Source organism: Taudactylus pleione, unplaced genomic scaffold (assembly GCF_031769625.1).
Source record: "Taudactylus pleione unplaced genomic scaffold, aTauple2 ptg000815l, whole genome shotgun sequence".
Taxonomy (NCBI): domain Eukaryota; kingdom Metazoa; phylum Chordata; class Amphibia; order Anura; family Myobatrachidae; genus Taudactylus; species Taudactylus pleione.
In genome coordinates, this window is record NW_028285217.1 from 1 (window position 1) to 25,932 (window position 25,932).

Genomic DNA, 25,932 nt, shown 5'->3' on the forward strand with positions numbered 1-25,932 from the left:
CACAATTTTGCAGCTCATTGTGATTGGTTGGAAAGATTTCCCAGGGGATTCAGCAAAGCTCGTTGCCTGGCCTTGGGGGACAATCTTGCAGCTGGTAGTGATGGGCTGGAAAGCGGTGCTGCCATGAGCTCCAATAGTGAATCTCTGGGTCATTTTTGTAGGTGTACGCTCAAGTGATGAGGGCTGAGTATAAAATGTGGGTTCTGAAGTCATGCTAAAACCTTATTTTAACAGGGGGAAAAAATGCAAGATCAGTAATAATACATTATCAAGTTTATTATATGCTAAAATGATAACTCAAACAGCCACATCTGCGCTATAGAAAACACCAAAAAAAAAAAAAAAAAAAAAGTAAAAAAAAAAAAAGGATAAATCCGCCTTTATAACATACATTATGTTTCTCGGTCTTCCAATTCGAAAGACACTGCTATCATGGGGCATAGGTGGCTAGCGCTAGAGAGGGCACCTAGTTGAAACTGTACAAAGATTTGAATCCAACCCCCTTAGATCCTCTAACATAATAGGGAACTTAGTATCAAGACATTTTTACTTCTATCTTCTTTCAATTACGTTATTTATTTTTAAATCAAGTAATTTTTATTGATTTTAAATTTTGTACAAATCAAGAAAGAAAAAAAAAAAAAACAGATACGCCATCTTATCTGAATATAATAGCACTGAATTTAGTACTAAGATATATAACAGGGTTAACAAAATCATTGAAAGTATAAAAACGACACAATAGTGTAATACGCTCAAATAAACATAATAAAATATAAAAAAACAAGAACGGTAATAACTGGTATGAGAAAATATAGCAATTACATTAAACTATCTGGAATCTACCTAACATTATCAAAATAATCAATACTATCCCATTTTTTATGATACTTAGGCATAGAGTTGCGACTTTTGGTTAAATAGCGTTCATGGTTAGCAAACATTAACCAGAGCTCTCCATTTAAAAATATTAGGAGGGTCTGATGCAAACCAAATTCTAGCCATTGACTTTTGCCATGGTAGTAAAGCATAGCGTGTATTGTTAAAGTATTAGTGAGTGTGTTTCCTTTAGGTCTATACCAAACAAACATATCCTAGGGTCCAACAGAGGGAGAGAGAGGGCGGTTACCCTAACATCTCATATTTTGTGACCAACAGGGAAATACTACAGGGCATTCCCAGAGCAAGTGCCAAAATCCTGAGTTCTCTGTGTTACAGTTGGGGAAATTAGCATCAGACCATAAACCAGCCCGCTGTAAGGAGAGAGGTGTACGATATATACCTTGTGCAGGACATTTGCTGATAACAAACACACCCGAGTGGCAAGATTTATAGACCCCAAAATCTGCAACCACTGCTCATCTGAAATGGAAACTACATCAACCTCCCATCTAAGTTTAAGAGAGTCTAACAGGCCTGGCATAAAACAGGCATTGAGACTAGAATACATACAAGAGATCTGACCCCTGGAGCCCAAACATTTAACCAATGATTTTACCGGAGAGGGTGATAGTGAGGGAGAGGAGTTACCAAACTGAGCTTGTATTATATGCCTCAGCTGCAAGTATCTATAAAATGCTGAATTCGGGGAACCAATTACATTCTGCAGTTGTAAAAAGGATTTTAAAAATCCTCATTATATAACTGGCCCAGGGAAGAAATCCCTTTCACTATGCAGACATTTTCAGATGACATTATTAGTAGTTCAGGCTATGCATTATTAAACCAGATGGGAGAATCTTCATCATGGTCACCAATCAAATAAAGTATGAGCATAGAGCCAGACTGAAAGAGCTCGTCGTAATAAATGAGGAAGACCAGATACAAACGGACCGGAAAGTAGAAATTGCAAGGAAGAAAGAGGAGGTACCAACTTGCTCGGCTAGAAAACCAATCAGAGTTGGATTCCCAGCACCAGAAACCCAGCTTGATAAATGAAACAATTGAGAGGTCATGTAATACAACCAGGGATAGGAAAGACCCATGCCTCCAGCAGCCTTGGCTCTGTACAAAGTTTTCGTAGATAAACAGGCTGGCCTATCTCCCGATATAAAAGAGGACAAAATACTTTCAATACCCGAAAAAACTGTTTTGGAAATATATACTGGGGAGTGTTGCAAAAGGTACAAATATTTGGGTTGGACTGACTGAGTGATGCGTTCCACAACGGTAAGGGGCAGTTTCTTTCACGTACGAGCTCTCGCCTTAAAATTAGAGGTAATAGGGTCTATATTCTGCGATACATAAGATGCAGCTTGAGGTGTAATCCACACTCCTAGGTACTTAAACCTCAGATACATTGAAGTGGCCTAGATGATTGAGTAGTTACAGGGAGACTGCCACAAATGGGATAGAGATAGATCTCGCTCTCTATCTATATCTATATAGTATTATCAACAGAAGCTCACAAGAAAACCTATCTACTGTACAATGGGAATCAACTTGACTCTGTACAAGATTAAAGTGAAGAGACTTCTTAACTAAAATAGAAACACCCCTAGGGTTGTGGGAGAAAGTCGAGGGATACATCTAACCAACCAAAAGCTTTTTAAGGACCAACACCTTAGTACCAACCAAAAGCATATAATATCAGCACGATATTTCTTAATTTGGGCCAATACGTGAGAGCGTTTAATTTTATCATTCAAACCACGAACATTCCAACCGAGCAACCAGATCCCCCAATCACCCCAGACATAGATTAGTAAAGAAGGGTGGCACAGGATGTAAAAGGTAAAAGAGTTAAAAAGGAAACAAAAAAAAAGATGATCTGTTCCATAATAGGCGCTTACTGGGCAAAAAAAATAATAAGAACCATGTCCTGCAGCAGCAATGTAAATCCATACCATTATAGTAATATGGATCATTATCGTATTCTAATTAGCATAACCAATAAAAAACAACACATACAGTGCAGGTATCACAAAGATGATGATTAAAAAACAAACAAAAAAAACTGTCCCAACCCCCACCCACCCTATATAATCATCTAAAATTGCGGTATACCTGGAGCCCTACCCTAGAAAAGAAACCTACAAACTAAAAACTAACAGCTAAGACTAAAAAAAAAAAACATACACGCAATTGGGAGTTTATGGACAAAAAGGAAACCCTAAAGCTATATTTCTAACATAGTACTCCCATAGTATTAAGTACATAACCTTGCAGAATAATAGCACCCATAATACCAATAAATCAACATATCCTTAACATGATTTTGAAAATGCACTTAATTGTAATATTAAATAAAATAAAATATATATAGCAGACAACCTTCACAATCAAATGGCGGCAGCGGGAATTAGCGTGGGAGATCCATGAACCCCGCACCAAGGACCTTCAGAGGACTGACTCCGTACAAGGGACAGCAGAGGCTGTGACAAGTCAGGCACTCAGAGGCGCCGGCAGCAAGGCAGGAGAAGACGCGGCCGGGACTGCAGACACACAGCAGACTGCAGCTGTCACCACACGGAGCAGGTAAGCAAGGACAGGGGCAGAGAGGGGGTCCAAACCTCGAGCAGAGTAGCAGAGAGGCTTAATGCACCGGGGGTGCAAAATTTCATAGAGAGCTAAGCAAGCTGCTGCCTACTCCAAACTCTGCCAAGCCACGACCCCCATGCCCCCTTCAATTACTTTATTTTTATTTATTTTTTAGTTGGCGACTTTTAGGAACACTGCTGATCACTGCCCTACCCTGCACGACAGAAAAATTCTGTGGGGCTCTTTTTTTTGTGGAATAATATTGTGTGAGAGCTTATGAGATCAGTATGCCTTCTAAGAATGTATAGGTATTTCATTATACATCATTTTATTTGAGGTATGACCAGTTTAGCCACTTTTTCCTTCAAAATTGTGAATTCTACAGTGATTTTCATCTGTGTTGTCTGTGTGCAGTAGTAAGCACTTTCTAATAACCAGAGATACTTACTAACCTGTCTTTCTGTAGATTCACTTACTCCAGTTTGTCTATGTTAGACAGGTTGATAGCTGTACAAGACTAGGGGAACACATCCAAGCCTTGAACTGTTTGATGAAAGTCAGTACTTTTACTGTATACTTGTTCCAAATGTCAGATTAAATTGCTGAATGAACGTCTGGTATAAGATTCCTGATGTAGGTCTTGAGAGCCGAGGAGCGGCTCCATGTATGTTTTTTTGTTTGAGGTGGGACACAGCAAGTACGTTGTATAAGCCAAGTCGCTGGCCCAAATCACTGCAAAGCTGACATGGGTTACTGCATGCCCTGAGGAGGCAAGCGACAATACGGTTTCAAAACCTCCCGCTCTCTGTATGGACTCTCCCTCTCAGAAAGCTTTTACTTAAGGGTTGCAATAATTCAGGTCAATGGCTCAGGAACTTGAATCTACTTCAGCTCAGAAGCCATGCAATTTCCTCCCAGAATCAATACTATTATTACTTGTAATCTGACTTTTCCTCACAGGAAGAGGGTGGGTTCCAAGGTGAATCAGGTTTTGAGAGCTCTGCCATTTTTGAATAGCAATACTACACAAGACAGGTTATATACAAGGAGGTGCTTAATAAACAGGACCTATACGGTTAGAGGTTAACAATAAAACACTCCATTTTCCATAGCAACGCATTTGGCAGACCATTTAGGTGAAGCGTTTCTTAAACCGGAGGGTGCAGATTCAAAGAGGACTCAAATCTCTGGCAATTGTGGTGAATGTCCTAATTGGTTCAGAATTAGACAAACTTATTATTAAGGCCTATGGTCCTTGAATGCTCTCAAACCCAAGGACCCAAGATTTAAGATTTCAGAGAAAATAAGGGACACATCCTCAAAGGGCCAGAATACAAGTATGATCTGGTAGGCTATCATCAATCAGGCTAGCTGATAAGCAGGCCACATAATATAGCTGGTTTCCTCTTCATCACAGGGCTTGCGATTTAAAATTTGGTGAAAACTCTATCAACAATCATGAATCTTGTGCATTAAATTCCTGTTGAAAATGGTATCCACTTTTCCTATTCACATGCTGCTGCTCAACCTTTAAAAATTTGATTTAAGCCAAGTGATCCAGATCAAATCTACACTTGGTGACTAATCAGTCTCTCCTTTGGTGGCTGAGGAAAGAAAATCTTAACAAAAAGGCCATCCTTTCACTATGTGGGACTGGAACATTGTGTCTACTGAAGCCAGTCTACAAGAATGGGGAGCGGTGACTTCACCTCTGGCTGCAGGGACTTTGGTCCTCAGAGTAGACAAAACACCCCATAAATATAATAATAATAATGTATAATCTTTTCTGGTATGAAAGGAAGGATGTTCATACCTTTTAGTTGCACGTCTCTTGTACGTTTTACAGAATGTTCTCAACAGTGGCTTAAAACTTGGTTCACTTAAGGTGCAGGACTGTCCTGCACACCAAATCATCCTTCCAGGCTATTATCTTGGATCTACCTTAACCAGGATATTGTTGTTCTTTCAAGCAACAGTAATAGGTCATTGGTGAGTCTTTATTTTTAGATGATGTCTAATCTTTGAAGAGCTGTCTCAATATTTGAGGACTGACAGCCTGCTAGCTGTTTACAATGTGCAGAAGAAGATGGACTGTGGAAAATCAGATTATTGCCAGATGGATTAGGGTTGTTATATGACAGGCTTATATTTCATTAGGAAAGCTGGTTCTTGAACATATCACAACCAACTACTCGACCGGGTCGGTGAGCGCATCCTGGGCGGCTCAGCATGGAACTTCTACTGAACAGTTATGTCAGGCGGCCCACCTGGGCCTCTGTCAATGTACAGTATATGCCTTTAAAGAAGCAAACTTTGGGCGACAAGTTCTGTGCATCAAGAGGGGCTTTGGAATGGCCCCATGAACGCAACATCTCCCAAATTGGAAGGAGGAAAGAGTATTTTTGTACTTCTTTAAAATACAATTCTTTGATTCAATTAGGGAGACACTGCATTCCCGTTAATGCTTGTTGTTGAATTTGAGTGTTTGTGATCTTTTATGGAATGGTTATTCTTGATTAGATAAAGTTTCTAACCCTGCCTAAGGGGCTTTGTTAGTTAATAACGGATTGTGTGTTGCAGAGGGGGGGGCTGCAGAACTTTAAAAAAATCCTAAGTGCTTATTACGAGCCCTCCCAACCTCATGGTAGAAGTGTCCCAAATGGAATCAGTGAAATGGATTAAAGTAAAGAAAATAAAAAAAACCCTCTTATTTCTAGTATACTCCAATATTTGTTTTGGCTTATACTAATAAGACTGCCATTTACAGCATAGCGCCCCCCTGTGCTCACAATAATTGCCTCATGGCCTTTTGTTTTCTTAACCAAAATGTTATTGTGTTTTAATAACTTTGCTTACATTACCTAGTAGGTAAGGAAGTGTGCAGCCCAGAAGATGGGAAAGTCTACATGATCAGCAATACTGACATTAGCACAGGCATATGTAGGAATATGCATCACATCGCACAGGCCGTTCTGCTGAAGGACCCTCTGTTCCAAAGCTGCTCTGACAGGAAGTGATTATATATGAACTCTGCTTCCAAAGCCATTACACAAACTTTACGGTTTACGGCCTGAACCATGGCTAAATGTCACTGATAAACTGTGCTAAATACGTAGTAAAGCCATCATTTAGGAGAACAGTTTTGAAAATTTCACTCATCTCTACTCATGAATGAACAGAAACCAACCCAACCAATTGACATTAACTACATAACCCAGGTTATAACATACTAACTGCATGAACACCTGGCCAGCATCAGATTTAGGAAAATGAGTAAGACAGACAACCCGTCACATTGTTAACATTCAAAAAAACCTTTAGGAAGAAATAGGCGAATATTGCAGAAAACTACCTTCTCATGAACCACCAAGAAAGGAGATTACGCACACGGAGCTAAGGGGCACTTCAAGAAAAGTAAATAAAAACAATTCACCAGGAACCCGCAGAATCACAATGAAACCTGGACATTGTGGAACTTATGTAGAGCGAGACCTATGCTAGTTTGCGTAGTGTCAAATATATAAATCTCAATGGGCATGCCCAGAAAACATTCCTATGACAGCTACGTCTGCAAGCACACAGAGGCGGGATGGGGGGAGGAAAGGGGTAAGCACGGAAAAGGTGTGTTCACATAACTGCGAATACAGACTGGCACAGAGACTCACATACGCCTGTCCAAACTGCATTTTTTGCAGGTGCAAATGAGGAAGATGATGTCGTCAGCACTTGTCTACCACTTCTGATTGGCGGTTTGTGAATGCACCACTAATTAGTGCTTTTCTTTGTTACTTGTGCATATATTGTGTTTTGGTGTGCATATTTTAGCTTTCTTTTTTTTTTGTACATGGCAGTTATATCCGATGTATTAGAGAAGATTTCTATGCTATTACAGTCTAACAGTCAGTACCTTTTTACCAAACAAAACAAACAGTTAATAGCATTGAGCTGTAAACTATATTGTTAACCCCAATTTCTGTTTGCACCAGGAGGGTGGGCACTTTAGAAGAGGCTGTACAACACATCCCCTAGGTAACCATATCTGCCCTATAGTCGCCACTACTACATAATAACAAATATAAGCACGCTTTTCTCTTTTGCAAGGTTCTAAACTCTTTTCTGAAGAATGGTCGAGAAAAACAAAAAAATGGTTAAGAGACTTAGAAATAAAATGTCTGATAAAAACTAAAAAATTATCTTTACCTTTGTCAGTTAATTCATGACCAGCTTTTACTGGTGAAGATAATTTAACAATGGCTGGTCCAGATGTGCACCCCTCAGATTGACTAGATTCATTTGAAGATTGGGAGTAGAGAAATTCCTCCCCAAGGGAATGTCTGAGAAGTTCAACTTCAACAACCTATAGACACACGGAATGACAGCAGCTCATTTTACAGAATGAAAACAAAATCATCATCACTAACTTGTTCAAAACCAATGTTTTTTTTCTGATACCATAAAATCAAATACAGGTTTAGAACTGGAGACTTTTAAGCCCATCTTGTATATCAGCCGGCCACCAATCTCACTGCTAGTCCCAAGTCCTAAGTAACAATGTCCCTCCTGACACAAGAATGACCCAATTTAGAAGAGACTTGGTCACATACACAAGCCATATCACTTCCAGCATTGTGGAATGACTGCATACAAAGTGCAAATGTAGTCTTCTCCTCATCACATTTACAGACATGCTGTATAGTGATCTTTTCAGTTTCTATATTGCGGATTATGACGCCAGTATAAAGGAAAAAAATATTTATGTTGCTTACCTGTTAAGTCTCTTTTTTTCGACTCCATAGGGGGCACAGGGATGACACTGGGTAAGAGTCTGGGCACCAAATAGTGAATTAAAATTAGCCACAAGCCCAGGCTCCCTCTCCTCTCTACCCCACCCCCCAGCCACTGGACCTCAGTTAATTTGCAAGCCCATGGCAGGAGCGAGGCAGAGGAGAAGGAAGTCCGGCATACATACAGAGCCATACAAACCATGGAAAGTACAGCTGGACAGGTCACCAAGGAAATACACCCCAGCAGTCAGGTGCGTCAGTGTGGGCGCCCTGTGCCCCCTATGGAGTCGAAGAAAGACTTAAACAGGTAAGCAAGGTAAATCTCATTTTCTTCTTCCTCCACTAGGGGGCACAGGAATGACACTGGGAGGCCCCATAGCTGTCCCCTATTGACGGAGACGGTCCTGAGCTGCAGTGAGCACAGAATGCCCAAAGGCGGCGTCCGAGGACACAAAAGTATCAAAGGCATAAAAGTGGATGAAAGTATGAGCAGGTGACCACGTGGCAGCTTTACAGAGTTGTTCTGTTGAAGCCCCACAGCGTGCTGCCCAAGAAGTCCCCACTGACCGTGTGGAATGAGCCATCACCATGACAGGGGTATGAACGTTCGACAAGGAGTAAGCCTGGCTAATGGTGAAACGGAGCTTGCGGGCTAAGGTACATTTAGTAGCAGGCCAGCCCCTCTTATGAACATCATAAAAGACGAACAAAGAATCCGACTTGCAAATATCTTTGGTCCTTTTGACGTAAAGCCGGAGAGCCTTTAACACATCCAACGAAGCTTCTGGCTGGGAAGAATCCGAAGTCTGAAAAGCAGATACCACAATTTCTTGATTTATGTGGAAGGGTGACATCACCTTGGGAAGGTAACCCATGCGAATCCGCAGCACAGCCCTGTCTGAATGGAAAATTGGGAACAGGGAGCGACACGATTGGGCACTCAAAACTGACTCCCTCCAGGTCGATACTCAATCGTCTGTAATGGTTCAAAGGGAGTCGACTGGAGAGCTCGGAGAACCAGGGACAGGTCCCAGGGAGCCACAAATGGTGGCTGAACATGGAGAACTCCCTGCAAAAAAGGTATGCACGTCCCGGAGCAGGGCTATCTGCCACTGAAAGAGCATAGACAATGCCGAAACCAGGACCTTCAAGGACAAGAGCCGGAGGCCTAAATCCAGACCTGTGGGGGTTTAAACCCCTAGCTGTACACCAAGAAAAATAGATACGATAAACCCGGTGATGGATACGTGCTGAAGATGGCTTCCTAACCTGCAGCATGTTCCAAATTACCCTACTGGAGAATCCCTTCGCCCCTAGAACAGATGTTGCAAGAGCCACCCCGTCAAAGCGAGACAGGTCAGATCCGGAAGGATACACGGACATTGAGACAGAAGATCCGGTAGCAGTAGAAGACACAGTTGTGCATCTATGGAGAGGCCCAGCAGATCTGCATACCAATCGCACCAAGGCTAATCCAGTGCCACCAGGATTGTGCCTCCCTCCAGCTTGAACTTGTATATAACTCAAGGAATCATTGAGACCAGAAGAAAAATTTACATTAGAGGAAAGTTCCAAGGGCATCTATCAGGAGAGCTTCTGGAACTCTGGTGCGGGCCCAGTATCTTGGTAGCCGATGATTGTGACGAGACACCATCATGTCTATGTCCGCAAGTCCCAGTGGCGGACTAGTAGTTGGAATAAGTCTGGAAGCAGCGCCCACTCGCCTGCATGAACGTCCTGACTGCTTAGGAAGTCCGCTTCCCAATTCTGAACTCCCTGGACGAAGACTGTGGACAGTGCTGGAAGATGATGTTCCGCCCAACTGAGAATTTGGCTGACTTCCTGCATGGCTCCTTAACTGCGAGTGCCACCCTGGTGGTTTATGTAAGCCACCGCGGTTGCATTGTCCAACTGTATCTTTACCGAAAGTCTTTGAAAGAGGTGCTGTGTCTGACAAAGAACCCTGTATATGGCATGAAGTTCTAGGATGTTGATAGAGAGCTGGCTCTCTTGACGCGTCCAATGAACCTGAAATGCTAGAAGACAGGTTACAGCCCCCACCCCCAAAGGCTTGCATCGGTGGTGAAAAGACACAGTTCTGGATCCAAAAGGGATCCTTGTCCAGATGGGAGCGCTGGATCCACCACAGTAGGGAGAGATGCACCTCCCGGGAGTCTGTGCCTTGCGGTTCGGACAAGACTTGATCCATCGTTTTAGAATGACCCCTTGAGGAGGCCTGAAGTGGAACGGACCATACTCCACCATATTGAAAGTTGAGATCAGAGAACCCAGACTCTGCATGCACAAGTGTATGAACACCCGACTCTGGCCTAGAAAGGTGCGGATTCTGGTTTGTAAGGTCAACATCTTGTCCGGAGGGAGGAAGACTCTTTGAGCTCTGGAATCCATCTACTGGGACGGCGTTAACATGGATTTCCACCAACTGATTAACAATTTGTGTGACTGTAGAAGCTCCATCGTCAGATGGATGTGATATCTGAGAACTGGAGACTGGGCCAAAAGAAGCAAGTCATCCAGGTAGTGTAAGATTCAGACGCCCCTGCGTCGAAGATGTGCTGCCATTACCTTCGTGAACACACGGGGCCGTGGACAACCCAAAAGATAATGCCTTAAACTAATAATGGATAGTTTGTACTGCAAACCTGATGAAGCGTTGGTAAATGTCTCGTATAGGGATATGCAAATAGACATTCTGGCAATACAATGGCGCCATAAAGTCCCCCGGCTCCAAGGCTAGAATGATGGACCGCAGGGACTTGTTCAGGTATTTCAGATTGAGAATAGGTCAAACTGAGCCGTCCGGCTTCTATACCAGAAACAGATTGGCGTAAAAGCCTAACCCTCTCTGAGACGAGGGAACAGGGATAATGACCCTTGAGGCCAAAAGAGTGAATGGACTACTTGAGAGCTTCTGCCTTTCCTGGCTGTGTGGAAAGGCCGGTGGAAAAGAACCAGGAAGGAGGAGGCTGCCAAAATGTGAAGGAGTAGCCCTGAGACACAACACCTCTGACCCAAGCGTCTGTCGTGGTCTGCATCCACACTGCCGAAAAGCGAAGAAACCTGGCCTCCCATCCAGAGGTCCTCCGAGAGGAGGCCCGCCCTATCATGTGGCAGGCTTGTCCGCTGGCTTGGAGCCAGATGTTTAGTGGACCAGGGTTGCTTACCTCGAGGTTTGCAGCTTTTGGGGACCGAACCCTGGCTTCTGGGAAATAGCTGACCTCTGGCTTTGCCCTGCGGACAAAAGGAACGAAAAAGACTGAAGTCCTAGGTCTGAGAGTAGCAACTAACGGTAAGAAAGCGGACTTAGGGCCTGATTCAGTAAGGATCGCAATTGTGATTGCAATAGCTATTACCCACGCAGTCTCACTGCGATAGTATGCTAATCCATTGCGTTTGCTATAAGTCGCAGCACTACATAAGGATGCCACCTTTACCATACACACATCCGTAATGTTTAGCAAGACTGCAAAACCACCATCGCAGCCCCGCGCACACTTGCACAAGCTCTGACCTTATCAGGAACTGCTAACTTCATCGCACGCTATAAGACCTCAGGCTGCGTATGCGGTTGTAGTTGCTAATTTATGCACGCCCCTGCAACGGACCACCCCCGATGCACTTCCTGTCAATCACCCTGTAAATAGGTCTGCGCAGTCACGTGATCGCAGTCCCCATCATAGTGGCCAGTTCACGCAATGCTATGCATACACAGAATGCAACAATCGGCCGATTGTATCCGTAATCGCAGTTGCGATCGGTAGTGAATCAGGCCCTTAGACACTGCCAAAGTGGCCGCTATCTTGTCCAATTCCAGAGTGAACATAACATCTCCTGAATAGGGAAGCGCTTCCAGATCCTTCTTTGATTCTTTGCCAGCCCTCCAGGTGCGCAACCAGAGCGCTCTTCTGGCTGCAATTGCAGAAGCCGATACCTTAGAAGTCAAAATCCCTGAATCTGTGGCAGCCTCTCTAACATGCCCAATCAAGGACACCAGTTCTCCCCTATGAGTTCCTGAGGTGAGCCCATCCTTTAAAAAGTCTGCCCAGCCACAGACAGCTTTAGCCACCTACCCAAGCCGATGCTAGGGCTGGACGAGCCAGAGCACCCGAATTAACATAAATGGACTTTAGGAAATTTTCTAGCTTCCTATTCCTAGGATCATTAAGAGATGCAGTGTTAGGAACAGGAAGGAGGGACGACCTAATAAGACGAGTAATATGGGTGTCCACAGGGGGAGGAGACTCCTACTTAGCGCTATCCGCTGCTGGGAGAGGATAAATATAGGATTTTAGGTCAACTTACCGTTGAATCCTTTTCTCTTAAGCAGGCTGGGGAACACTGGACCATGGGATTGTAGGTTGGGGCTGGAGCTGGCACTTAAATTAAACTGTAGCTTTAACACCTAAGCTCCTCCAGTAGTTCTTTAAAAGAGTCCAGAGAGGAGTAGCAGGAATCCCGTGAAACGGTTCTAACAAACAAACAAACCAGTAGGGAAAAGACCGGTCAAGACCCAAACACCCCGCATGACTGAGCGCAAGGGAGGGATCGCAGTGTTCCCCAGCCTGCTTAAGAAAAAAGAATTCAACGGTAAGTTGAACAAAAATCCTATTTTCTCTTGCAGCAAGGCTGGGGAACACTGAACCATGGGATGTTCGAAAGCAGCCCACAGGGGAGGGAACGCTCAGGCTGCCTGACCGGAGAACTGTAAAAACCATAATGGGTGCCGCCGGAGGCATAAAACCTGAAACATAAAAATGAGCAAACGTGTGGACCAGATACCTGCACGATGGACCTGTGCTGCTAAAGTCCCACGTTGCGCTGCACATAAGGTCACCACCACCCTAGCGGAAGGCGCTGAAACCCGGTCTGGTCGCGGTAGGCCCGCACCAGAATGGGCTTGAGTAAAGACCCAGCGGTTCCAACATGCAAGGATCTGCTAAGTAGCTGGCCAAGTATGTTCCCACGAGTCATAAAGAACCCGTAGCATACAGTGCGACGTACCAAAGATGACGTGTCCAAGGAAATCTGCAGAGCTCAGCCCAAATAGAGCCAGATCATCACAGTCCCGGGAAGTCGCCAAAGGTGGAAGCCCAGGAAGGATAATATCCTGTACAAGTACAAGACCGAAGCAAGTGTCCGCTGGAACCTAAAACTTGTACGGAGCAACCGCACAAACCTCATGAAAGACAACAAAAGGCGGCTTGCCAACCGCAAACAATAAACTATGCCGAGGGAAGGCAATATCCCTAAGAAAGACCAGCTTTCAAACAACAAATCGAAGATGCATTGAATGCAATGACGCCAATGGAGCCTAGGTGAGAGCCGATAAGACTAGATTAAAATCCCACTGCTCCACCTGCAGATGAATCGCTGGATAAATACACAGTACATCTTGTAAAAACAGTTTGGACCCTCGGAAGAAGAGCCAAACGCTGCTGGAAAGAAAAAGAAAAGGGTCAAAGCCTGTATCGTCACAAAACGAAGTGGTCAACCGGCCTCCAAACCCTGCAGAAGGAAGGCCAAGAAACGTGAGAGGAGAAACACGTAACGGTTACACCACCAGAGGTAGAGTTTCCATCCCGCGGTTACCTCCGGGCTTGGAAACAGAGTTCGGGCTTGCAGCCTAGTAAGGGCCACGAGAGAGAAAGACCTGTAGCTTTATCACTCCCGGGCACAGAAGGCCAAGCGCAAATACCAACCAGGGCAGTGCCCTTATAGAAACTAGTAGCAGCAGGTCTGGACGGAGTGGAATACACTATCCCGGAACTGCCGACCTTGGGAGAATATCCGCGTACCATGACTAGCGTAGCCAGCCTGGAGCCACTAGGATTACCCTCACTCGGGATGCCTCAATGCCCCTGGAGACCTGAGAGAATATTGTGGACGGCGGAAACAGATGCTCTGGATGAAAAATTCCACGGAACAGCCAAGGCAGCCACTGGCGAAAGCCAGAGGATAACCGGATCACATATCAAACTGTGGAACCTGGCAAACGAAAAGAGAGGCCATGAGATCCCCCCCGCTGAAGGCCTCAGGCCCGAACAGAAGGAAGACCACTGGAGGGAGAGCCCACTGTACTGTGAAAAACGTGGTTCTGCTGAGGAAGACCACTGTCAGATTTCCCCATACGATATGACCACCGCTTAGAGAGGGAATAAAGGTCTCTGCACCGGAAAGACTGTGGCATCAGCACCGCGCTCTTGTGCCTGCTGGAAGACATACCTATTCCATCACCAGGTCGTTTGTCCGAGCGACTGCGACCAACTGGTGATGGCAGACAGGGCCTCCGATAGTGCTAGAACTATGGCCTGTAGCTCTAGTCCATCGAACAGCCGAGCAGTTGTGAACGGTGACTCAAGGCTCTGAAGCCGAAAGGCAATTTCCCTGCATCTCAGCCCAAGAGACTCGCCCAAGGTCACAATGAGCCTATCCCAAAGGACCAAGGATTGGACCTGGAGGAAAACTGTAAACCCTCCACCAATGGAGAGTGACTGTCAGACAGAAAGAGAGACCAAGACGAGAGGGATGCCGACCAACCCATTCAAGTTTGGAGAATTCACCCCTGGGACTCCCGCGAGTAGAACAAAGATCCCAGAATGGTCCCAAAGTGGAGACCACCATGCCCAACAACCGAAGTTACCACAAGGTCGACGGACGAGGCACTGACTGAACCATTGACCAAGGTTGGTTGGGTCCGTTCATTGTCCGCCGCAAGAAAAACATAGCTTGAGAGAGGTGTCGGTGGCCCCCCGCAGCACTGAAGGCGCAGACAAGAAAGCAAGGGAGACCTTGCAAAATTCGGGATACAGCACTGGTCTGAAAATACTTGAAACCAAGCGACCTAGGAGATACTGTAATTGTGAACCCGAAGCATCAGTCACAAACAAAACCTATGAAGAGGGCCGAATTGTGATAACATCTGTGCGCAATACGCATGGCGTCACCAACCCTATTGTGTTGCAAACACACATAGACAGGGAACAGAGCTGATTTTCTATGAGGAATGATGAACCACCCGAAGCAGAACCTGAAGATACACATTTCAGACAGCTAGCAAGGATTTGTTGGCCTCCGTGTTGTTGTCTTGTCCCGATTGGAGAGAGTTCATGCGAACTGAACCATCCAACCCCTGGTGCTCAAGGCACGAAGAGACAAGATCATCCGGAATAGTGGAACGAGGATGAAGATAGAACCACAGTTCACAGTCCTTCGGCGGTACTGGAGCAAAAACCTGCTAACAGAGTAGAATGATAAACTGGCCCATTGTCAGCGCATTTGCTATTTCCTGGGGAAGAGCGATGTTAAAAACCAAACAACGCCGAGGCGGTTGACCTCCAAGGTCCAAAACGGAACCAAATCGAATGATACCAAGCACCCAGCTGTCTAAAAGACTTTACTCAACGGTCACTGAACCGAAGTAACCGCCCTACCACTTGCATGTGAACTGGGTAGAGAGAGAGAGAGAGAGATTCTGATAGGCCTTAGGCATCATTGGAGCAGTGTCCCCTGAACAGTGAATGGGACTAGAAAACCTGCCATCGGAAATCTAACCCCTGCCGAGGAAGAATCGGCTTGTGTCAGACTGACCTTCAAATGATGCACCCCCCGAGGGAGGAGCGAAAAATTTTGAAACGCAGGCCCAGCCATTAGGGATGACCACCGGAACAAAAGTACTTTCTCGACCTGTGGGTAAATCCTGGTGTGGTTAAAACAGAACTTCCTCACCAAACAGAAGATAGTGTAAGGAACAATCTGGTAAGGAATACGCATGCGAAGCACAGAGCCAAAAGGACCTTACAAGCCAATCCGGCTGTAGCTGAAAGATCTTAATCAACCTGTGCCTGGTCTTGCCTGGTCTCCCACACAAAGCTTGCCAGGAATGTCATGCCAAGTCAGCAGGGGATCCCAGGGCAAATCACTGTGAGGCCCCACAACAAAATAGTCAGCAAAAGTGACCATAGCTTACGCCACCCATGTCAAGGCTTTCCAAGACTGGATTATGACCCCAGAAGCTATTACAACAATCTGAGACAACCCTCAAGGGTGGATTCGGAAAGGAAGCTAAGCCCTGCACACGAAGGGGCGTGTGGAGATCTAACCGGCTACTGCAGTGACAATAGTGGAGGTGCTTCCACTCGGATACCGAATCCGTTGGAAGTAATGTGCGAGGAACGGAGACCTCGTAAGCCGGCGTCTCCTATCCTTGATGAGACCGGAAAGATTTGCAGCAGGAAAAGAAATTACATTCCTCCATCGTCAATGCTTGGCCAAAGCCACAGCCCCTGCTGGGGAATCCATATCTAACCTAGATAGCGGCGCCAAGCAGCAATGTGCCGAAAAAAAGACCGTAGACCCTCCCATGGGACAGTGCAAAGTTGCGCAAGCTTCATCACATGCGAAACGTCTAATGGAGCCCTGGAAGGTGAAAGACTCCACCAAGACCACCCTCCACCTGTGCCTTGCACAGCAGAGGATATCCTGAAAAGGCGTGCAAAATAAATAAATGGCCTAAACACATAACTGGCTGTGCTGGAGTCAGACACTACCTTGTGCCACGAGGTCTCTTGTAGGAACCTGTCGGAATGCTGACACCGCATGCTGCAAAGCATGGAGCCAGAGCGGGACATACAGTGGCTGGGAACTTAACCCTATAGAGGGAAAAAAGCCTGCACCAGGGACGAGGGAATACCCAAGCCGTGAACTTGGTATCCCCATGCAACCAGCGCCACTAGGGAGTACCTGACCTGCCAAGAGCCGGAGCCAACATAGGTCCCCTCCGGTGGATGCAGCACCGCCCTATACACACACACACACAAGGCCCCCGAGGGCAACTACCCGGTACCCAGTGTATGAGCGCAAACATTGCTAAAATTACAGCTAAATCCTAGCATCCAAACTCCACACAGTTAGGGCTGTAGCAGGAAATGAACCGACGACCGATGTGCGGCTAGGCCGCAACGCTAATCATTACACCGTCTGCGCTGCCCCTAGTATAACAGACCGCAGGTGTAATTAGCTGTAAAGCAGGCAGCGGTGAAACCGCGTGACCGAGCCTGCGAATACCTAGGTAGCTAACACAGAGCAGTTAACACATTCAGTAGGCAGGTAATACAAGTACAAGAGTAGAGTACTTAGCCTTGAGGAGCTGCAGAGGAGAAGATTGAAGCCTTCCTGTGTCATGCAGGAGAAGCCAGCAGGCCCTGCAGAGGGAGGACGCTCCATGCACCTGCAGATGGCTGAGCCGGCATGCTGTGCTGCTGCAGAAGGGGGGAGTGCAGCGTGGGAAGCTCAGCTCCCTTCTCCATGCTCCGGAGACTGGGAGTACTATACATGGGTAGGGTAAACTCCGGTCTTTCAGTCCTGTTGATGGGCAGCCTGTCCGCACGCGAACCCCCTCGTGTATGAGAGGCGAATGCTGCACAAGCCCGTTTGCAAAATGTCAGCTGCCATCTGGGACCGCACCCGTGCACCAGTCCACGGGCCTTGGCGGTCTCACCGGAGACCAGAGTGCTGTGGGGAGTTACCGCAATGCACACCCCCCTGCGAGCCGGCCCACCGTCAAACAGACAGTGCCGTGCTACAAGCAGCGCACAGGTAACCTAATAATAATTAAAGAAATAATATTACAAATTAAAATAAAATCTAAGCTACAACAAAGGCAGCCCTCTACAATGTGTCCTACTCCGTAAAGCACTTAAAGAACACTGGAATTTTGGGATTGCAGGGGGGAGGAGCTTAGGTTTTAAAGCTAGTTTAATTTAAGTGCCAGCTCCAGCCCCAACCTACAATCCCATGGTCCAGTGTTCCCCAGCCTTGCTGCAAGAGAAATGTACTTGCACTTATTAGGGCGAGTCCACGCCTTCTAGTTGTGCTGAAGACAGAAATTCTGTTACTGTCTTCTTCTGCCTCTAAAATACAGGTGCCTTGGATCTGTGTGTCCTCCACGAGGAGAATGGACTTTACTACTCTGAATAGAGCCTCTATGTCTACTGGGGACATAGCCTCCTCTGGGACAGAAGTCGTATCAACGTCAGAGGTAATATAAGCACTTGCTTCGCCATCTGAAGACTTCTGAGCCTGAACCTCGCACAGATAAATGTGTAGAACTCTCGCGTGAAGCAAGCCTGAGTCTGGGAGCCCTATCTTTATCTAGCATCTGCTGAAAATATGCAGACACCTGAGCTAAGCCCTGGACTGACTGAACAAATGATTGCATCCAAGGTAGCTCTGCCATGGGAAGCTGAGGCACAGCGGCAGGGACAGGGGGCACTAGGACTGCCAACCTGTCTACAAACTGCAACATTACCTGTGTTAACCTGGATGCCCAAGTCAGTTCCAAACTGGATTCAACGGGCGAGGTCGCCTGCTGCAGGGTCGTAAAGCAATTGACAGAAAGGACATCCTGCTCCATAGGAGAAATGACATTAATACATTTTTTGCAGGTGCGCAACACTGTAATGCCTACCTCCTTTGTAGTTTTACTTCTGGACATCCTGAGAGTCGTAGAAATCCCCACACACCAAAACAAACAACTGAGGATATGTAGGCAAAGGGGTCTCACAATTCTATTATATACAGAAGCTGTACTCACCCCTGCACGGGATGTTCCCCAGGTGGACAGTAACCACAGCAGGTAAAGATACACAGAAAAAAGTACAACTACTTACAAGCACACAGACCACTCAATGCAAGAAATGTGGAAAAATGGTGCTCAACAAACCAGCCAATATAGCAGGAAGGAGCAATATGTTTAACACAGCTGCTGGGAGCAGGCTATGAGAGGAGCCCAGCTTCTCTCTCAGACGCTGAGGCAGTAGTAGAGAGGGGAGGATCCTGCCTGTGGCTTGCTGGCCGCGGAAGTGTGCCCTAGGGATGGGGGAGGGGCTAACAGGGAGCACCCGCCTCCCATGTCTGGCTGGACCCCAGGAAAAATGGCTGCTGCTGCTAATAAGCTGCACCTTGCTCCACAAAACTACCCGGGATATCTAGTGGGAAGCACGAAGACAGGGAGCCCCCACTGCCAATACCGCCGAAGTCTCTCTTACCCAGGTGGTAAAAGCCCCGAACACACTTTAACTGATCCCCGCTGTGGCTCCGGATGGTGCTGCGGCCACCGGTGCTGGGGCAATCGAGCTGCAGTGAGGGCTTCCTATAGGACGCCCTACACTGCCCACTCAATGTAAAAAAATATTTAAATAAAATAACATAACATAACTGCAGGGGACCACCTAAAGCAGCCCCCTAAAAATGGTGCCCAGTATAAAGGAGAGGAAGCCTGGACTTGTGGGTAATTTTAATTAACTATTTGGTGCCCAGACTCTCCTCTCCAGGCTATACCCAGAGTCACATATGCAGCAGTTTTGTTATACAAACCCCAGTTTTCCTCAATCTAAATTACACACATTTTTAATTTTACAGCAATTGGCAAGTGCTTACATATACAAAGACAAAACTCTCCCAAATGTCAGAGCATAGATCACTTGAAAAAGCCCTTGGACTTCCTTTAGGTACTTCTCCAATTCCTGGATTACCCTCCCTCACAGGACTTGTGCTATGTGATTAAGCATCGTAAAGCATGAAACATGATAGATAGAAATTGGTGTGCTTACTGTATGCTCTTTGTATCAAACAAGACAGTAATAACAGTTAAAAACTGACAGAAATCATTGAACAAGTACATGTGCAGTACACTATGTATGCAAATTTAAGGTGCAATGAGTAAAACTACAATCCAATGGTCCATCCCGCTACAGTTTAGACCAGCCAACCCGTCGCTCGCGAGCCACCGGTAGCTCGCGGCAGTAAGGACGGTGGCCATACCTCTCCCAACATGACCCTCTCCAGGAGGGACACAATGCTCTGGTCCTGGACTTCCCTGGTAATTTATGATTGGTGGAGGCTCCAGGGGTGGGGCTGCAGTACAGTCCAAAATTCAAATAGGGTGTCACACCAACTGCCAGTGAGACCCAGCCAGTGGTGTGTGGCAGCGTGTGAAATGACAGTTGGTGTGACTCCCCTATTTGAATTCTGAACTGCGCTGCAGCCCCACCTCTTACCAGGGAAGTCCAGGAACAGAGCATTGTGTCCCTCCTGGAGAGGGTCATGTTGGGAGGTATGGGTGGCTCCAGTCCTGTGTTCTCCCCAGTCTGTTTTCTGCGGGCGCATCGCCCGACAGAAACAGCCTACCGCCCGGCACTTTCCCCCACCGCATTACCGGTCACCTTCACCTCCGATCCCTGCTGTGGAAAGCTGGCCTCTGAAGCAACCGGAGGCTAAAGAAGCCTTCAATCGCTTCAGAGGCAAGCGTTCCCAGTGATGCACGTGAGGAGTCTGCCCTGCGCGCTTGCTGGATCTAGTTAGATCCAGTCAGAGCGATGCAGCGGGAGTGAGAGCGCCGAGCATGTTCAGGTAAATTCTGGGCTGGGACCATTCTGGGGGCACTGCATAAACGGCCAGTCTGGGGGCACTGCATAAAGGGACCAGCCTAGGGGCTCTGTATAAGGGACCAGCCTGGGGGCACTACATAGGGGCACTAATTCAGCCTGGGGGCACTGCATAAGGGCAAGCAAAACTACAGGGGGCACTGTATAATGTTAATTCACTGTTCTGCCTGCACAATCCATCCAGCAGCCCCCTGCTCCCCGTTGCCAGCTCTCCACATTTTATTTTTGAAAACTAAAAACTGGCTAATAACCAAATTTTCCATAGAAAAACAACAAAGCTTTTATTAATACAGTGATATTTATCACTGTATTAATACATGCATTGTTGTTCTATGAAAAATTTGGTTATTGGCCAGCTTTTAGTTTTCAAAAATAAAATGTGGCTCTTCCAGACGTCTCATTTTTCTGAAGTAGCTCCCTCCCCAGGTAAGGTTGGAGACCACTGGTTTAGACTATTGTCCCAGCCATGCAGAGAGAAGCAGGACAATGATTGTAGATTACAGTGTGCATCGCTATACTAGCTTCACATGGCCAGTACAGATTATAATTTTTAAATTTTGCGTAGAAAAACATTTAAGCAGTATTTCTATTGCATGTAATTATATTATACCCATTCTTATGATCAATAGTAGCCAGGAACATTCTGTTTGGCACCACATTATAAACTATTACAGATGCAATACCACGCTATACATTAACTTCTGAATAAATCAAAATTCAGTTTCTATAACTGACAACAACACAAAGAAAAAACAAAACAAAGAAAATACCGTCTCTGCGCCCAGAGTCTGCAAGCCAGTGTAAGTTCTGTCCAGCTACAGGAAAGATATAAACAAAACAAAAAAACTTAAGTGAACAAATATTCATAGTGGACTTATTCACTATAAAAAGTTTATTGGACAACATAAACTCAAACCACAAACAAACCTGTTGCCCATTTGTGTATATACACCAGCCTTCCAATTGCTTAACTATTAAGGACACAAGACGGTTTTTGAGGCTTTAGTAACTCTACTGTATAGTCAACAATCAGATTCTGTCTACCATTTTCTAGAATGCAATAGAGAAATTATAGCTAGAATCTCAATTGGTTGCTATGGGCAACACTATCACTTGTCTTTTTTTAGAAGCTTTAGTAAATATACCGCAATGTATCACCCTGTCCGAAATGAGAACTGTGTGTTTCCCATTGGAAGGGAATTGAGATTTTCTTGGACACCAGCTGCCCTGAATTATAAGGTAAATATAGGATGCCTGAACCTGAGATACTTGCACCAGTGGTGATGAGCTGCTACAGAAGCTTTGCGAGGTGGATTGGGATGTGGAAATAGTCTCCCGATACTTATTGCTTAATTACTATCTGCACTTATTCACAGAAAGTCTTCAGACGTTTAAGTAAAAACAGAGGCCCCAATGGCCTGCTAGAACCACGCTAATCACATATAACTTTCTGGAATCCAGGGGGTATTTTTACTAAAGTGCTGGTATATTGAAGTGAAGATGTTGGCCACAGCAACCAATCAGATTATACTTAACATTTAACTAGCACCTTCTAGAAGACAATAGCTAGAATCTTATTGGTTGCTATGGGCAAAATCTCCACTTCTATAAACCCGCACTTCAGTAAATATAAATATACCCCCAGATGCAAGAAAAATAGATATTCAATATCCTCAACAAATCATGTACATTGCAGAGGAATCCGAATCGGCTGTTCTTTTACATAGAACCCCACCAGGTCACAGAATCTCTTCCTTGAAAAATCTCTTTCAAGAGTCATATATGCTTAGGATATCACACCTCCAGGGCTCAGATTGCTTACCTATCCCAAAAGTTTCTACTGTTCCTTCAAAAAAAGTTGATTAGCACTGATCAGGTTGGCTCGGAGTATGAAACCAAGCTACCAGCAGTCCTATTGGGACTGTCAGTTTGTAGGCCCTCTATTTGTAACCACTGTTCTAGGAATTGGAAATACTATTCCAGTAAAGAATGTCAGGCTCCACAAGAAGAAAGACATTAGCTAAAGAAATTGGCCCCATGGAGGTACTTGCTGGAAAATTGAGAGAAGCAAGAATTGGAGGTTCTACTGTCCATGTGTAATGGTGAAACTGAAATCCAAGTTTGGTCCTCTGCCCAGCTGTGCATGCTCCCTGGAGAACAAAGGTCTGGAGTGCACCACCCGACTAAATGGCAGCAGTCAGGCCGACCTACAATACAAACTCTCCTCTGCCACCAGAAACCCCTCTTCCCTCACTCAAGATACTGAGAGATATAGGAAAGTTCTATTCACAAATATTCAAGCTATCATGGAAAGTTTGAGTTGATAGCATTCCCTAACAGGTCAACAGGAAGATGAAGCACACACACTAGCAAAGATTACATATTGCACATTACTAAGTAGCAGTATTCAGGGAACTTTGGAGCAGAAGATTATACTAGTCATCAAATGTATGATATCACAAATACATGAAGGTGAATGAGGAAAGTTCTGCTGAGAACGTGGATAAAATATCTCCATTATGACCTTTGAAAAGATCCATCAAAACGCTATAGTTGTGTATTGCCAGGATTCATAAACATTACATACAACAAAACAAAATGATGTGGAAGAGTAGAGGACCTCTGATTGAACTTACTTTATCTATGTCTATAAACAATGTACTTGTAATTTCAGATTGACAAGGTACCCGATATAACATGACTACACAACTGCTGAACAAGTGAAAACACATTTCCAAAATTGCTATGAAAAATTAAGTCCTTTTGGTGTTAAAGCTAGATAAGTCACAAATCATTCTACATAGAGTAAATTAATAAAGTGGATTAAGGTTTGTAGAACATTATCTATGCACATTTCATTAAGTCTATTTAACAACACAAAACAACATTAGGAATAAGGAAACAGAAATGGCTCTTGAAAACAGCAGCAGTGCAAGGAAGTACCTTCAAGTTATGTATGATATCAATCCGCTTGTTTTGGCTGTCCTTAAAGTGAATCTGCACTCTTACAGGAAACTCGCCCCAACCTCTGCGCGTCAAGTGGAAAGGAGGCTCCCTGCAACAGACCAATATTATCAATCACCCAATAACCACAGCTAACAAAACGGGCAGAATAGCCTATACATACAGATAGCCCACATGTGACCTCAGTGCATGTCCTGCTACTTAGCAATACATGCACTGTATATCTCAGTGCATGTGACCTCAGTGCATGTCCTGCTACTTAGCAATACATGCACTGTATATCTCAGTGCATGTGACCTCAGTGCATGTCCTGCTACTTAGCAATACATGCACTGTATATCTCAGTGCATGTGACCTCAGTGCATGTCCTGCTACTTAGCAATACATGTGTATATCTCAGTGCATGTGACCTCAGTGCATGTCCTGCTACTTAGCAATACATGTGTATATCTCAGTGCATGTGACCTCAGTGCATGTCCTGCTACTTAGCAATACATGTGTATATCTCAGTGCATGTGACCTCAGTGCATGTCCTGCTACTTAGCAATACATGCACTGTATATCTCAGTGCATGTGACCTCAGTGCATGTCCTGCTACTTAGCAATACATGTGTATATCTCAGTGCATGTGACCTCAGTGCATGTCCTGCTACTTAGCAATACTTGTACAATGTCTGTGTATATCTCTGTATGGTCACTATTTATGAAAAGAGAACTGAAACTGAGAAACCTATCTAAGCAGTATGTCCTGCTAATAACAAGAAGAGAGAGATCGCATTTACTTCATGGGATTTATCCAGTGTAGGAGGGTACATTATGCTATATTATATATATTCTAACTCTGCACAATCACAATGGCATCGAGGAGTCCAGAACCCAAATGAACATAAGGATACGGGAGTGTGATTATACAGGACAGGGAAACCTGGGTGACTTCTACCATCATTAGATTTGTGCCAATATAAGCTCATGGCATCACAGAAACGCATTTGCCCTGCCAGAATCCACATTTACACAATTGTAAAATGACCAATAGTGTCTGTATGAGTGTACAGCGTCTGTGCAAGGGATTATACTGCCCTGTAAAAAGTTACAGCAAAGTAATAAACAGAGTACGAACACATAGTGACTTAAAGAAGAAAATATCTGAGCATTTTTCTCACCCAGAGATCTTAAACACTGTTTCTATGGTGGCAGTAATTATTTCAGCACATGGGGACAATGCCGCAGGCATTTTGTGCCTAGTTAGTTCAATTCATTTACATCATCTCTAACGAAACAGAATCTAGTAAAAGCAGAACATGGCAAGTAATGCTGTAGGTAATCCCACATACAAATTCATTTATTCTTCAAGATTTTGCCAAACTTGGACTGTCCATCGGTCCCGATTCTATTGGTAATTGACTGTCTTTCTTATACTAGTGAAAAATCTAACATATGCTCTGGAGAGAAGCTTCCATTTACAGAGTGTGAACATATAGTGCATTCATGCTATATCTCACCTGACCTCCACAAGGTCATTGGGCTTGTAGCTTGGATGGAGAAAGAACCAGACCTTTTTCACAAAGTGATTAATGCTTGGTTCCTTTCTAGAGCCCCTCACATAAACCATCCACTTGTGAGTAGACTGATCATTTTCCTCTCTTTTGTCTGGTGGAATGTACCTTAAAACAGATATGAAAATAACATATTACATAGAAAATAGAGTTTATCATATACTAGTAATCACTGTAAAAATACAGATATGGGCTCACACACCTATCCTTTTTGTGCAAGACGGCTGGCGTGACTTAGATGCTCCGCCATGGGAGTGCTTCCCGTGCTTGAGTACTTCTTCACTAATTTTGCATCTTAATTCACTAGTTTACTAAATACTGTATGTAGCAGATTGAGCATAATGATGCACGACACAGGAAACTGGTATTGGATCCGAGTCTGATGCCTTTTTACTTACGGATTACGGACTTTTTCCTGAATTTTGCAACTAGTCTTTTTTTGTTGCAAAGGAATTGGTATAGATTTTCTCATTTAGACACACATTTTAAAGATAAAGTCACCTGGCACGGCCAAGTTGCAAGGTCTGTAGCACGCAATTTGAGGATAGGTGTATGTGGACACATCTGTGCAATTCTGTTTGTTATAAAAAAAAAAAAAAAAAAAAAACTTCATTGTATCCAACACATTCTGTATTTTACAAAAATAGATCAAATAAACAATGACAACGTTCTTCAATTATTTTC

At 44.8% G+C, this 25,932-nt stretch overlaps 1 protein-coding gene across 1 annotated transcript in view; it reads right to left on the minus strand.

Annotated features, from left to right (window-relative positions):
* Nucleotides 1–3: 3 nt before the first annotated feature.
* The window catches only part of LOC148474711 (YEATS domain-containing protein 2-like), a gene marked incomplete at its 3' end in the record, with an annotated part of 41,747 nt that continues 15,818 nt past the window's right edge, over nt 4–25,932 (minus strand). Inside the window, exons 7-11 of the mRNA XM_088458205.1 lie at nt 25,195–25,356; nt 23,672–23,783; nt 21,499–21,543; nt 7,681–7,837; nt 4–221 (exon numbers count right to left, since the gene is read on the minus strand). Coding sequence (XP_088314331.1) covers nt 4–221; nt 7,681–7,837; nt 21,499–21,543; nt 23,672–23,783; nt 25,195–25,356 — 694 coding nt within the window. The remainder of the gene's footprint in view (nt 222–7,680; nt 7,838–21,498; nt 21,544–23,671; nt 23,784–25,194; nt 25,357–25,932) is intronic.